At 43.0% G+C, this 14,206-nt stretch overlaps 1 protein-coding gene across 1 annotated transcript; it reads left to right on the plus strand.

The window, feature by feature from the left end:
• Positions 1-9,925: 9,925 nt before the first annotated feature.
• LOC123093497 (uncharacterized protein SYNPCC7002_A1590) lies at positions 9,926-13,198 on the plus strand. The gene is made up of 6 exons (XM_044515477.1): positions 9,926-10,233; positions 10,333-10,523; positions 10,630-10,675; positions 11,772-11,854; positions 11,942-12,058; positions 12,968-13,198. Exons 1-6 carry the CDS (start codon positions 10,038-10,040, stop codon positions 13,037-13,039), a joined length of 705 nt encoding a protein of 234 aa, XP_044371412.1. The 5' UTR covers positions 9,926-10,037; the 3' UTR covers positions 13,040-13,198.
• Positions 13,199-14,206: the final 1,008 nt, after the last annotated feature.

Raw genomic sequence — 14,206 nt, forward strand, 5'->3', positions numbered from 1 at the left:
AGTTGCAAGAGCAATAGTTGGCGAGACAACCATGTGACGACACATTGATATAGATCAAGATGATGAAGATCATGGTGTCATGCCGGTGGCGATTGAGATCATGATGATGCTTTGGATATGGAGATCAAAGGCACAAGATGATGATGGCCATATCATGTCACATATTTTGATTACATGTGATGTTTATCTTTTATACATCTTATTCTTGCTTTGTTTGACGGTAGCATTTTAAGATGATCTCTCACTAATTATCAAGAAGTGTTCTCCCTGAGTATGCACCGTTGCGAAAGTTCTTCGTGCTGAGACACCACGTGATGATCGGGTGTGATAGGCTCCACGTTCAAATACAACGGGTGCAAAACAGTTGCACACGCGGAATACTCAGGTTAAACATGACGAGCCTAGCATATAACAGATATGGCCTCGGAACACAGAGACCGAAAGGTCGAGCATGAATCATTTAGTAGATATGATCAACATAGTGATGTTCACCATTGAAACTACTCCATCTCACGTGACGATCGGACATGGTGTAGTTGATATGGGTCACGTAATCACTTAGAGGATTAGAGGGATGTCTATCTAAGTGGGAGTTCTTAAGTAATATGATTAATTGAACTTTAATTTATCATGAACTTAGTCCTGGTAGTATTTTGCAAATTATGTTGTAGATCAATAGCTTGCGTTGCTGCTTTCATATGTTTATTTTGATATGTTCCTAGAGAAAATTGTGTTGAAAGATGTTAGTAGCAATGATGCGGATTGGATCCGTGATCTGAGGTTTATCCTCATTGCTGCACAGAAGAATTATGTCCTTAATGCACCGCTAGGTGACAGACCTATTGCAAGAGCAGATGCAAACGTTATGAACGTTTGGCTAGCTCAATATGATGACTACTTGATAGTTTAGTGCACCATGCTTGACGGCTTAGAACCGGGACTTCAAAGACGTTTCGAACGTCATGGACCATATGAGATGTTCCAGGAGTTGAAGTTAATATTTCAAGCAAATACCCGAGTTGAGAGATATGAAGTCTCCAACAAGTTCTATGGCTAAAAGATGGAGGAGAATCGCTCAACTAGTGAGCATGTGCTCAGATTGTCTGGGTACTACAATCGCTTGAATCAAGTGGGAGTTAATCTTCCAGATAAGATAGTGATTGACAGAATTCTCTAGTCACCATCACTAAGTTACTAGAACTTCGTGATGAACTATAGTATGCAAGGGATGATGAAAACGATTCTCGAGCTCTTCGTGATGTTGAAATCGACGAAGGTAGAAATCAAGAAAGAGCATCAAGTGTTGATGATTGACAAGATCACTAGTTTCAAGAAAAGGGAAAGAAAGGTAAACTTCAAGTAGAATGGCAAACAAGTTGTCACTCCCGTGAAGAAGAGCAAAGCTGGACCAAAGCCTGAAATTGAGTGCTTACACTGCAAAAGAAATGGTCACTGGAAGCGGAAATGCCCTGAATATTTGGTGGATAAGAAGGATGGCAAAGTGAACAAGGGTATATTTGATATACAGTTTATTGATGTGTGCCTTACTAGTGTTTATAGTAGCCCCTGAGTATTTGATACTTGTTCGGTTGCTAAGATTAGTATATCGAAACAGGAGTTACAGAATAAACAGAGACTAGTAGAAGGGGAAGTGACGATGAGTGTTGGAAGTAGTTCCAAGATTGATATGATCATCATCGCACACTCCCTATACTTTCGGCATTAGTGTTAAACCTAAATAAATGTTATTTGGCGTTTGCGTTGAGCATGAATATGATTTGATCATGCTTATTGTGATACAGTTATTCATTTAAAGTTAGAGAATAATTGTTATTCCGTTTACATGAATAAGACCTTCGATGGTCATACACCCAATGAAAATAGTTTGTTGGATCTCGATCGTAGTGATACACATATTCATAATATTGATGCCAAAGGATGCAAAGTTAATAATGATAGTGCAACTTATTTGTGGCACTGCCGTTTGGGTCATATCGGTGTAAAACGCATGAAGAAACTCCATAAATATGGATTTTTGGAATCACTTGGTTATAAATCATTTGATGCTTGCGAACCGTGCCTTTTGGGCAAGATGACTAAAACTCCGTTCTCCGGAACAATGGAATGAGCTACTGACTTATTGGAAATAATACATACCGATGTATGCGATCCAATGAGTGTTGATGCTCATGGCAAGTATCGTTATTTTCTGACCTTCACAGATGATTTGAGCAGATATGGGTATATCTACTTGATGAAACATAAGTCTGAAATAGTTGAAAGGTTCAAAGAATTTCAGAGTGAAGTGGAAAAATCATCATAACAAGAAAATAAAGTTTCTGCGATCTGATCACGGAGACGAATATTTGAGTTACGAGTTTGGTCTTCAATTAAAACAATGTGGAATAGTTTCACAGCTCACGCCACCTGGAACACCACAACGTTATGGTGTGTCCGAACGTCGTAACCGCACTTTATTGGATATGGTGCGATCTATGATGTCCCTTATCGGTTTACCACTATCGTTTTGGGGTTATGCATTAGAGACAGCTGCATTCACGTTTAATAGGGCAACATCTAAATCCGTTGAGACGACACCGTATGAACTATGGTTTAGCAGTAAACCTAAGTTGTCGTTTCTTAAAACTTGGAGTTGCGATGCTTATATGAAAAAAGTTTCATCCTGATAAGCTCAAACCCAAATCGGAGAAATGTATCTTCATAGGATACCCAAAGGAGAAAGTTGGGTACACCTTCTATCACAGATCCGAAGTCAAGTTATTCGTTGCTAAGATGGATCCTTTCTAGAGAAGAAGTTTCTCTCGAAAGAAGTGAGTGGAGGAAAGTAGAACTTGATGAGGTAATTGTACCTTCTCCCTTATTGGAAAGTAGTTCATCACAGAAATCAGTTCCAGTGATTCCTACACCAATTAGTGAGGAAGTTAATGATGATGATCATGAAACTTCAGATCAAGTTGCTACCAAACCTCGTAGGTCTTCCAGAGTAAGATCCGCACCAGAGTGGTACGGTAATCATGTTCTGGAAGTCATGTTACTAGACCATGATGAACCTACGAACTATGAAGAAGCGATGGTGAGCCCAGATTCCGCAAAATGGCTTGAGGCCATGAGATCTGAGATAAGATCCATGTATGAAAACAAAGTATGGACTTTGATTGACTTGCCCAATGATCGGCGAGACATTGAGATTAAATGGATCTTCGAGAAGAAGACGGACGCCGATAGTAGTGTTACTATCTACAAAGCTAGACTTGTCGAAAAGGGTTTTTGACAAAGTTCAAGGTGTTGAATACAATGAGATTTTCTCACTCGTATCGATGCTTAAAAGTCTGTCTGAATCATGTTAGCAATTGCCGCATTTTATGAAATCTGGCAAATGGATAAACAAAACTGCATTCCTTAATGGTTTTCTTAAAGAAGAGTTGTATATGATGCAACCAGAAGGTTTTGTCAATCCTAAAGGTGCTAGCAAAATGTGCAAGCTCCAGCAATCCATCAATGGACTGGTGCAAGCATCTCGGAGTTGGAATATACGCTTTGATGAGTTGATCAAAGCATATGGTTTTATACAGACTTTTGGAAAGGCCTGTATTTACAAGAAAGTGAGTGGGAGCACTACAGCATTTCTGATAAGTATATGTGTATGACATATTATTAATTGGAAACGATGTAGAATTTTCTGGAAAGCATAAAGGAGTGTTTGAAAGAAGTTTTTCAAAGAAAGACCTCGGTGAAGCTGCTTACACATTGAGCATCAAGATCTATATAGATAGATCAAGATGCTTGATAAGTTTTTCAATGAGTACATACCTTGTCAAGATTTTGAAATAGTTCAAAATGAAACAGTCAAAGAAACAGTTCTTGCCTGTGTTGCAAAGGTGTGAAATTGAGTAAGACTCAAGACCCGACCACGTCAGAAAATAGAAAGAGAATGAAAGTCATTCCCTATGCATCAGTCATAGGTTCTATAAAAGTATGCCATGCTATGGACCAGACCTATTGTATACTCTGCCCTGGTTTGGCAAGGGAGTACAATAGTGATCTAGGAATAGATCACTGGACATTGGTCAAAATTATCCTTAGTAGAATAAGGAGATGTTTCTCGATTATGGAGGTGATAAAAGAGCCCGTCGTAAAAAGTTACAACGAAGCAAGCTTTTACACTGATCCAGATGACTCTAAGTCTCAATCTGGATACATATTGAAAGTGGGAGCAATTAGCTAGAGTAGCTCCATGCAGAGCATTATGGACATAGAATATTTTGCAAAATACATATGACTCTGTAATATGACAGACCCGTTGACTAAACTTCTCTCACGAGCAAAACATGATCATACCTTAGTACTCTTTGGGTATTAATCACATAGCGATGTGAACTAGATTATTGACTCTAGTAAACCTTTTGGGTGTTGATCACATGATGATGTGAACTATGGGTATTAATCACATACAGATGTGAATATTGGTGTTAAATCACATGATGATGTGAACTAGATTATTGACTCTAGTGCAAGTGGGAGACTGAAGGAAATATGCCTTAGAGGAAATAATAAAGATATTATTTATTTCCTTATATCATGATAAATGTTTATTATTCATGCTAGAATTGTATTAACCGGAAACATAATACATGTGTGAATACATAGACAAACATAGTGTCACTAGTATGCCTCTACTTGACTAGCTCGTGAATCAAAGATGGTTAAGTTTCCTAGCCATAGACATGAGTTGTCATTTGATTAACGGGATCACATCATTAGGAGAATGATGTGATTGACATGACCCATTCCGTTAGCCTAGCACTTGATCGTTTAGTATATTGCTATTGCTTTCTTCATGACTTATACATGTTCCTGTAACTATGAGATTATGCAACTCCCGTTTACCGGAGGAACACTTTGGGTGCTACCAAACGTCACAACGTAACTGGGTGATTATAAAGGAGTACTACAGGTGTCTCCAAAGGTACATGTTGGGTTGGTGTATTTCGAGATTAGGTTTTGTCACTCCGATTGTCGGAGAGGTATCTCTGGGCCCTCTCGGTAATGCACATCACTATAAGCCTTGCAAGCAATGTAACTAATGAGTTAGTTACGGAATGATGCATTACGTAACGAGTAAAGAGACTTGCCAGTAACAAGATTGAACTAGGTATTGGATACCGACGATCGAATCTCGGGCAAGTAACATACCGATGACAAAGGGAACAACGTATGTTGTTATGCGGTTTGACCGATAAAAATCTTCGTAGAACATGTGGGAGCCAATATGAGCATCCAGGTTCCGCTATTGGTTATTGACCGAGAATAGTTCTAGGTCATGTCTACATTGTTCTCGAACCCGTAGGGTCCGCACGCTTAAGGTTTCGATGACAGTTATATTATGAGTTTATGAGTTTTGATGTACCGAAGGAGTTCGGAGTCCCGGATGAGATCGGGGACATGACGAAGAGTCTCGAAATGGTCGAGACGTAAAGATCGATATATTGGACGACTATATTCGGAGTTCGGAAAGGTTCCGAGTGATTCGGGTATTTTTCGGAGTACCGGAGAGTTACGGGAATTCGCCGGAGAGTATATGGGCCTTATTGGGCCATACGGGAATAGAGGAGAGAGGCCAAAAGGAAGGAGGCCTGCGCCCCCCCTCTGGTCCGAATTGGACAAAGGGGCAGCCCACTTTTCCTTCTCCCTCTCCTGCACTTTCCTTCTCCAACAAGGAAAGGAGGAGTCCTACTCCTCCTCTTTCCTTCTCCAACAAGGAAAGGAGGAGTCCTACTCCCGGTGGGAGTAGGACTCCCCCCTTGGTGCGCCTCCTCCATAGGCCGGCCGCCTCCCCCCTTGCTCCTATATATATGGGGGCAGGGGGGCACCCCAAAGACACAACAACAATTGATCCTTGAGATCTATTAGCCGTGTGCGGTGCCCCCCTCCACCATAGTCCTCCTCGATAATATTGTAGCGGTGCTTAGGCGAAGCCCTGCGATGGTAGAACATCAAGATCGTCAACAGGCCGTCGTGCTGACAGAACTCTCCCTCGACACTCGGCTGGATCGGAGTTCGAGGGACGTCATCGAGCTGAACGTGTGCTAGAACTCGGAGGTGCCGTAGTTTTGGTGCTTGATCGGTCGGGCCATGAAGACGTACGACTACATCAATCGTGTTGTTCTAACGCTTCCGCTTTCGGTCTACAAGGGTATGTAGATTACACTCTTCCCTCTCGTTGCTATGCATCACCATGATCTTGCGTGTGCGTAGGAAATTTTTGAAATTACTACGTTCCCCAACACATACTCCACCAGTGATGATTCTGCCACTCATGATACTGCCGCAAATGCTTCAAAGCAAAGTCCTCAGGCAACATCTCCAAGGGTGATGACTGAACGTGAGCTTCTCCTTAGTCTTCATCAGAAGGTGGATCGCAATGACAAATGGGTGAAACGCCAGTTTGGTTTAATTCTTCACAACATGGCTGCCACTGATAATTCAGTGAAGAAGAACCACTACTACATCAACGAAATGTTCGATCACACCTGGGCTATATTGACTCACCTCTACGATGATGAGGATCTCAAGCAGATGGGCTTCAAGCAGGACTTTGGCTGGGCTAAGCCTCCACCAAAGAAATTCAAGAAGGTCGAAGTTCCTCCTTTGGTGCCCAGTTCATATTCCTCGTCCCGTGACACTGATGAAAATGAAGATCTAGACGACACTGCGGCAGGCCCTACTCCAACCGACGACCCCAACAACGCTGGTGCTCATCCATCGACTTCGTGAAGAAATTCTTCAGGGGCGTTAGTCCTCACTTTTCGTCTCTTTTGGTCATTTGATGACAAAGGGGGAGAAATTTGAGTTAGTCTTCAAGCGGGTCTATATTTATGGGCATTTTTTTGTTAAGTTGCAACTCTCGCTCTTCTGAAGCTTTTGTTGATCGAGTTGTAAACTTAAGTTTGATGGTGACCTGATACTTTTGCTCTGTTTTTCTGCATGCTATTTCCTCATTAATCCTATGCACGCATGTTGAATTACACTAGTCACCATATTTTATCATGCATTTCAAATTCTTCATTCTATATGTAAATGCGTGTATGAATTACAAGATATAGGGGGAGATCTCCATGACTCTACTCTTCAAGTGTGCATTGCTTCAAAAGCAAATACCTCACTATGCACATCTTCAGGGGAAGTTCTTCTATATCTTGCAATCAAATTCCTCAATATTGAGTACTTTCAATTCATATGTTTATCCCCGTTGAAAACTTAACCTATATTGTCATCAATCACTAAAAAGGGGGAGATTGTAAGTGCATCTAGTGCCCCTTAGTGATTTTGGTGTATTGAAGACTTATAGGTTAAGGGACTAATATGTTTGTGAGTGTACACAGGCTCTATAAGTCAATGAGGAGTTTGATATTTACAGTGAAAGTCGACCCCTAAAAATGAATGTCTTCGGCTGAAGACTTTGGTTCTCCTGAAGACTTTGAAAGTGAAGAAATTGGTGTGACCTTGAAGACTTCGATATTCATGCGAGGAATCTGAAGCGTGTTAGTTTCATTTTCTTCTTCTTGAGTCATAGGAAACACCGTACTGTTAAAGCGGGTCGAGGTAATACTAAGGAAACAGATTTCCAAGTGATGCTCATCTCAAAATCCTACACCTACCCAATCCTTCGAGTGAAGCCATTGGAAATCTCATATCAGTTCAGTCAATTTCTTCAGTGACAGAGACGAAGATCTTTTGGTCTCTGAGGAATTTGTTCTGACGAAGGAGTTAGGAATTCGCTAGTGCGAATTGCCTACACAGTGAGGAACATGATAGCCCTGAGGAATTCGGACCTCAAAATATCCGACCGTTGCTGAGCCGCGCGCTAGCCGTTCCAAAATATCTACCACCTAACGGTCATATCATTGAAGGGCATTTATGTCTTATCATGTCGGGCTGCCCCGTAGGCTATAAATAGCCGCCCCCTACAACCACTAGCTGGTTGGCTGCTCCGAGAGAAACTGACACTTGTCATTTGAGAGCATCCCATCCTCTGAGGACTTTGAGCGATAATCATCAAGTGAGGAAAACCCAATTCTCAAACCCAAACCTACAAACCCCAAAGTGATTGAGCATCACTGAAGAGATTGTTCCTGTGTGGAACCGACGCTTGTTACCTTTGAGGATTGTGTATCCTCCAAACGGTCAGGCGTCATGGTCTGAGCATCCAAGAGGAATTGTGGATTGCCGAGTGACCTAGTCTGTGAAGGTTTGGAAGTCACCTGTGAAGACTTACCACTACTGTTGTGCGAGATTTGCGTGATCTTAGCTCAAGGAGAATACAGTGAGGACTGTGTGTCCTCGAGTTTAAATACTCAGCCGCTCCAACCAGACGTACAACTGTCACAACAGTTGGAACTGGTCGAACAAATCATTGTCTTCACCAAGCCAACTGGTTCTATTTTCTCAACCCTTTCATTTCCTCAGTTATGCGTTGATGTACCTGATCATTACTGCTTGAAGACATTGACTGAAGACTTTCTCTATTCCTCAATCCTAATTTTTCTGTCTGTTTGTCTTCATCCTGCTTATCCTGTGTTTACGCTTTCTATACTCAGTGCTTGTCTTTCATTTCATCATGATGACTATGCTGTTACTCTGTTTTGCTTATACCTGAGTATTTATTCCGCTGCAAGTAGTTCTTCGCTTAGGAATTTCCTCACCTTGAAATTCCTCAGTGAAGATTTCTTAAAAATTGCCTATTCACCCCCCTCTAGTTGACGTAACGCACTTTCAAGATGTACCCACACTTCTTCCTCATGCTCCGCATTGAGGGGGGGGGGGGTCCGTCCCGCTTGGTCTATTGGTGTTCGACATGTTGGAGTCGCCCGATGTCTCATCATGAATCTCAGCCACATGCAACTCGTGAGGTCGTGGGACGTTTGGAAGAGGAAGTCAGCTTCCTTGAGTGGAGAATGTTATATGCGATGAAAGTTTAGGATATGCTAAAACTAGTTTATACTGTTTTTCCCTACTAAAACTTGTTTTTTTCTTGTTTTTTACAAGAAGCTAAGTTTTACTCGTCCTAAAATTTGTTACGCTAACCAAACATAGTTTTAGGTGACTACACTATTAAACAATTTTTTTTACATGCACTATTAAACATGTTTAGCAAGACTGATATGGTCAAATATTAGTATCCAAACAACACGGTAGTTGTTACCTGAATACCTGTTCGTCTTAGTGGGGTATGTTACAATTTTCATCAATTGTTTGTTTATTTATTAGGCAATTATTTTCAAAACTTTTGCCGCTGTTTTTTCAAAATATCTTTGTCCTTTTGTCTAATAATAATCAGATAATAATGTGATTTAGACAGGAAGTAGAGACGGCGAAGCAAGGCCTAACCGGGTGTGTGTGAGGCTTCGAGCTTCCGCGACCCGAGCACCTCGGAGTCGGAGAGTGCAACATGTGGATAGAGAAGGTACGTACTCCTTCGTCCGCGAATAAGTGTACATCTAACTTTTTTCATAAGTCAAAGTTTCAAATTTTGACCAACTTTATAAGAAAGAAATAGTACTAGTATTTATGGCAATAATTTAGTATCACTAGATTTGTTTTGAAATGTACTTTCATACAATATCAATTTGATGTCACATATGCCACTACTGTTTTGGTTAAAAAAAATTAACTTAGAAAAAAAATTAGAAATACACTTATTCACGGACGGAGGACGGAGGGAGCACGTGCCGGAAGATCAATCTCCATTTCATCATCAGGCAAGGAAAAAGAAGAAAAATCATGGCTACAGTTTCCACGGCCCCGCATTCCAGCGGAAGAGATTCCTCTCCTGGCCCACCCGAGATGGTAGGGCCGACCCGATCCAGACCCCTACCCATCCCAACTGCATCTTATCCGTCCAATGCGAACGAGGAAGAAGATCCATCCAACACAAAATTCCTCGCCTCTCCCCACACCACACACGGCAAAGGCCCGGTGGTGCGCGCCCGCGGGGAAGCAGCCGACCGACGCCCACAATGGCAGCGTCCCTCCGCTCCCCGCCGCCCGTGCCCGCAGCCGCCGCCTTCCGCCGCTGCCGCGCCGCCGCCGTCGTCTGCGCCTCCTCCTCTCCCTCCTCGTCCTCGTCGTCGGCCGTGTCGTCCGCTCCCAAGGCGCGCTTCGTCGCCCGCCGCTCCGAGTCCACCTCCGTCCAGCAGCTCGCCCGCCCCCTCGGTACGACAACCCTAGCCCCGACCAGGAGCCTCACCTCACCTCACCTCCCCCAGCGATCTCCTGACACGTTACCGTCCGTCTGTCCGCATATGTATGCAGCGGAGTACATGGGCCTGCCGGCAAGCCAGTACTCGGTGCTGGACGCGGAGCGCATCGAGCGCGTCGACGAGTCCACCTTCCGCTGCTACGTCTACCGCTTCCGCTTCTTCGCGCTCGAGGTCTGCCCCGTCCTCCTCGTCCGCGTCGACGAGGAGCCCAACGGCTGCTGCATCCGCCTCCTCTCATGCAAGGCAAGCATCGAGCACCCTGCAGTAACTAGCTACTCAGTGCCTCACTAATGGCGGCGGATGATGTGTCTGCGACTAGCAAATGCTGAAAAATGTTTTGGTTGTGCAGCTGGAGGGGTCACCCCTTGTGGAGGCGCAGAATGACAAATTCTCGGGTGAGGTTGTCCGCCTCTTCATGTTTGTAACGTCTTTCCGTTGTGATACCTGTCAGATTGCTTAGCGTGCTAGACTAGAGCTGTCAGATATTAATTCTGTTATTGTCTCAGTGGCACTGCACCTAATTATGATGACGGGGTCAATTCCCCAAAGAAACGTTGGAATTCGTTTAATTCTGATGCCAGATAGCATGGTTAAAACACATCATGTGGACTGTGTGATACAATTGCATTGTACGGGACGAGTAAACTACAAAGGGGTGACCAAAAGAAGCCCATCAATCATAGTGATGCATACGGCATTTTGGTTTCCTCTGCTTGTCACGGTTCATCCTTAGTTGTGGTGATCACTGCTTTCTTGGGGTGTTTGCTCTTTGCACTTATCTAACTAAATAATTGGTGCGTCCAAAAAAAAAAGAAACTCAGGCCTCGTTCGGTTTGCAGGAAAAACAAAGGAAATCTGCATGTTCGAAAACCCGTAGTTTTGTACCTCTGAACCGTTCGCCTCGTAGGAAAGTGCTACAGAAGTTTGGAGGAAATACTGTCTTGGAGGGCTCATTCCACAGGATTGCAAAAATCCAGTTGAACCTCATTTCTGGGCGGATGCCCGAGAGAAGGCAACACCACTCAAATAAACAATTGAACTGTACCAGCCATGCATGAGGAAAAAGACAATCTGAGAGAGTACATGCGGATAAAAAATAGCATAGGATCTGCCATGGCCTACACAGTCTTGGCCAGTAACAAAGTATTTTTTACAACTATGCTTCGAACACCCCGCAGGCTTCTCTTCCTTCGCTTTATAACCCTATGGTCTGCTACTGTACAATCAATCATATTCCTTTGCAGTTTTTTGGTCCTGTATTTTCTATACATGCAAACCGAACGCAGCCTCAATAGTTTGTATGCACAATCCACACGGTGAAAATTAATTGGAGGGACTTTCTTTCGTCAGACTTAGTGGCACAATGGAGTTGCATGATTCACTCTATGTTAGTTAATACACGTGATTTTGTAGTTGTATTTAGCATTTCGAAAATTAAATATTAAATTGCTGTTCCAGGAAACCATTGACATGATTTCCTGTCGGATGCAGCTTCCATGGTGAATAGGGTTTTCTGCAACAGCAGTTCAGAGGGTTCGACGCTTCAACAGCTTACATCGGATGCTACAATCGAGGTAATTCAGTTTCTGGTTGTCAGCTGACTTCATCTAAACATCACTGGAAGTTCTTGGGCTGAACCATATTTGTATGATAATTTTCAGGTTGCAATTGACATTCCCTTTCCATTTCAAGCACTACCAGTTGAAGCTATTGAATCAAGTGGCAGGCAAGTGCTTGAGCAGTTACTCCGAGTCATGCTTCCACGATTTCTGAAGCAGGTCAGTTAAATACTGTTTTGCCTTTTCCCTATTGCAGCCTTTTGATTACTCCATTTTTTTTATCAGTTCAGCCTGCATTTTAATTTTTTTCAATGCACTGTGTTTGACAAAAATTCTTCAATGTACTGACTCATTCCCCCCCCCCCCCCCCCCCATTACAACCTCATATATTTTCGTGATGGAGTAAACTCAAGGCTGTGTTGTTCTACTTCTATGCAAGTAATAAAGTAATGGTGCGTCAAGTTCAGAAGATTGTTTTCTGGAAATCAACGTCTCCTTCATTTCATTACTCGTATATGAACTAGATTTATGTTCGTTAGTTATATTTCAAGAACACACAGAATACTTGCGCACAGTTGCATAGTAGATAGAAAAGGTACAAGGATTCATGCCCACACCCTGGCGATACAGCGTGCCTTACCGCAGCGTTAAAGAACACTAATATTCTAGCATGTGCCAACTAACTTGGAGCACGGCACGGAGGCCTGACGCTCCTACCGTGCCCGATAACTCGCTCCAGCTGGGTGCTGCATACAGGGGCAGAACATCAGGTTGGTTAGTTACCATTGAGCAGGCATCCGCATGCTTATTGGTTATCACTTACCAACGCTCGTTTTCTTGATGAGACCGCCAGCATGGCTACTGTTATCACATTTCCTTCTGCCACATTCATCGATATCCGAACTGTCATGTATGATCTAGTTTTACTTTACTTGCGTTTTGTTCAATCATCACTTCTCATGTTTAAACTAGATGACCCCCAAAAGTTCATATATGGATTAGTTTATGCTGATTAATGCCAGCTGGAAGTGTCTCGAGTCGAACCATTTGTTGCCTAAACCACTTGCTGTATTTATGTTGATACTTGGCCCGACATTATCTGCTGATTTTTGTTGCTGTTTCTTTCAGCTTGATAAAGACTACCAAGCTTGGGCCTCGGGCGATTCTTCACGGAAACCGCTTGGCACTGGGGAAATATGAAGCTGACCATAGGCGTAATGATAGCTTTTCTTGTTTATTAATCTAGTTGATGTGGTCGTACATGATCCACTTCCTCCTCATGATAGTCTGCCCTTGGAAAACTCCCGCGCTTGTATATTGTCATCCCACTGTCATTTGATCGATCCACTCGCTTCTTTCTGCTGGTTCGTTTTAAACTGCTTGTACTATGCTGGAACAGATAGATATTTTATCTCTCCATCAGTTGATCCAAAACTGAAAAGAAAAACGGAAACGAGAGAGAGCAAGTGAGAGATATATAGAGCAAAAACAGTCAAACTGTAGAGGTAAACTACTGCATCCAGTTTACAAATTACAAGGGCAATGGTCAGTGCTAACTAGGTCTACAGTAATTGCAAGGCCACTGCCACCAGCAGTGTAAGTATAGAGCGGTGTTTGCAACGCTGATATTGATGTTGGCAGCAGTACGTGCGTGTGTCTCTGTACCGGTTTCACAGCGTGAAAAATTCGTTCAGAGTTGGTTGCAATTTTAGAGGGGCTATCTGGTTGCAATTTTCCGGTTCAGAGTTGGTTGGCAAGGCGATGTGCACCCGACGACCAGCAGGCGGGCAGTTGAGTGCAAGGAGTGATGAGAGAGCAGATAATTTTTGGCCCTAATCGCCCAAATTATATATGGAAGATAGATAAGCTAAAGCTATCTGCTGATGCTTGAAGCAAAGAAGGAACCAGCACAACAAGGTTGTCCTGGTGATAAATTATGTGCGCCCCCAACTAAGTGGCTGTTTGGTTCTAGGCCTAACATTACCACACTTTGCCACATATTTTTACCAAGCTTGCCTAGGGTTAGTTCATCAAAATGAGAGCCACAAATTGGCAAGGCTAAGGGAATCTTACCACATTTCTCACGTGTATGCCATGTGAGGCCCGAGTGTGGCTTGCCTAAGATGTGGCTTGAACCAAACACTCACCTAAGTTGGTCAAACTTGCCTAACTTTAGGTGTGACAATCTTTGGCAAAGTTAGTCACAAATCAAAGCCGTAAATATGTGCGCCCAGCTTGGCACACGCGTCACTCGTCAGCGACGTCCGAATTTCAATAATAATGAAAAAATCAACCTCCTGACGTAGGAGCAGAGTCCTGATCCCCACTTCAAAACGAGTAGATTTGTCATCTCAAAGTTACCACAGA

Source organism: Triticum aestivum, chromosome 4B (assembly GCF_018294505.1).
Source record: "Triticum aestivum cultivar Chinese Spring chromosome 4B, IWGSC CS RefSeq v2.1, whole genome shotgun sequence".
Lineage (NCBI taxonomy): Eukaryota > Viridiplantae > Streptophyta > Magnoliopsida > Poales > Poaceae > Triticum > Triticum aestivum.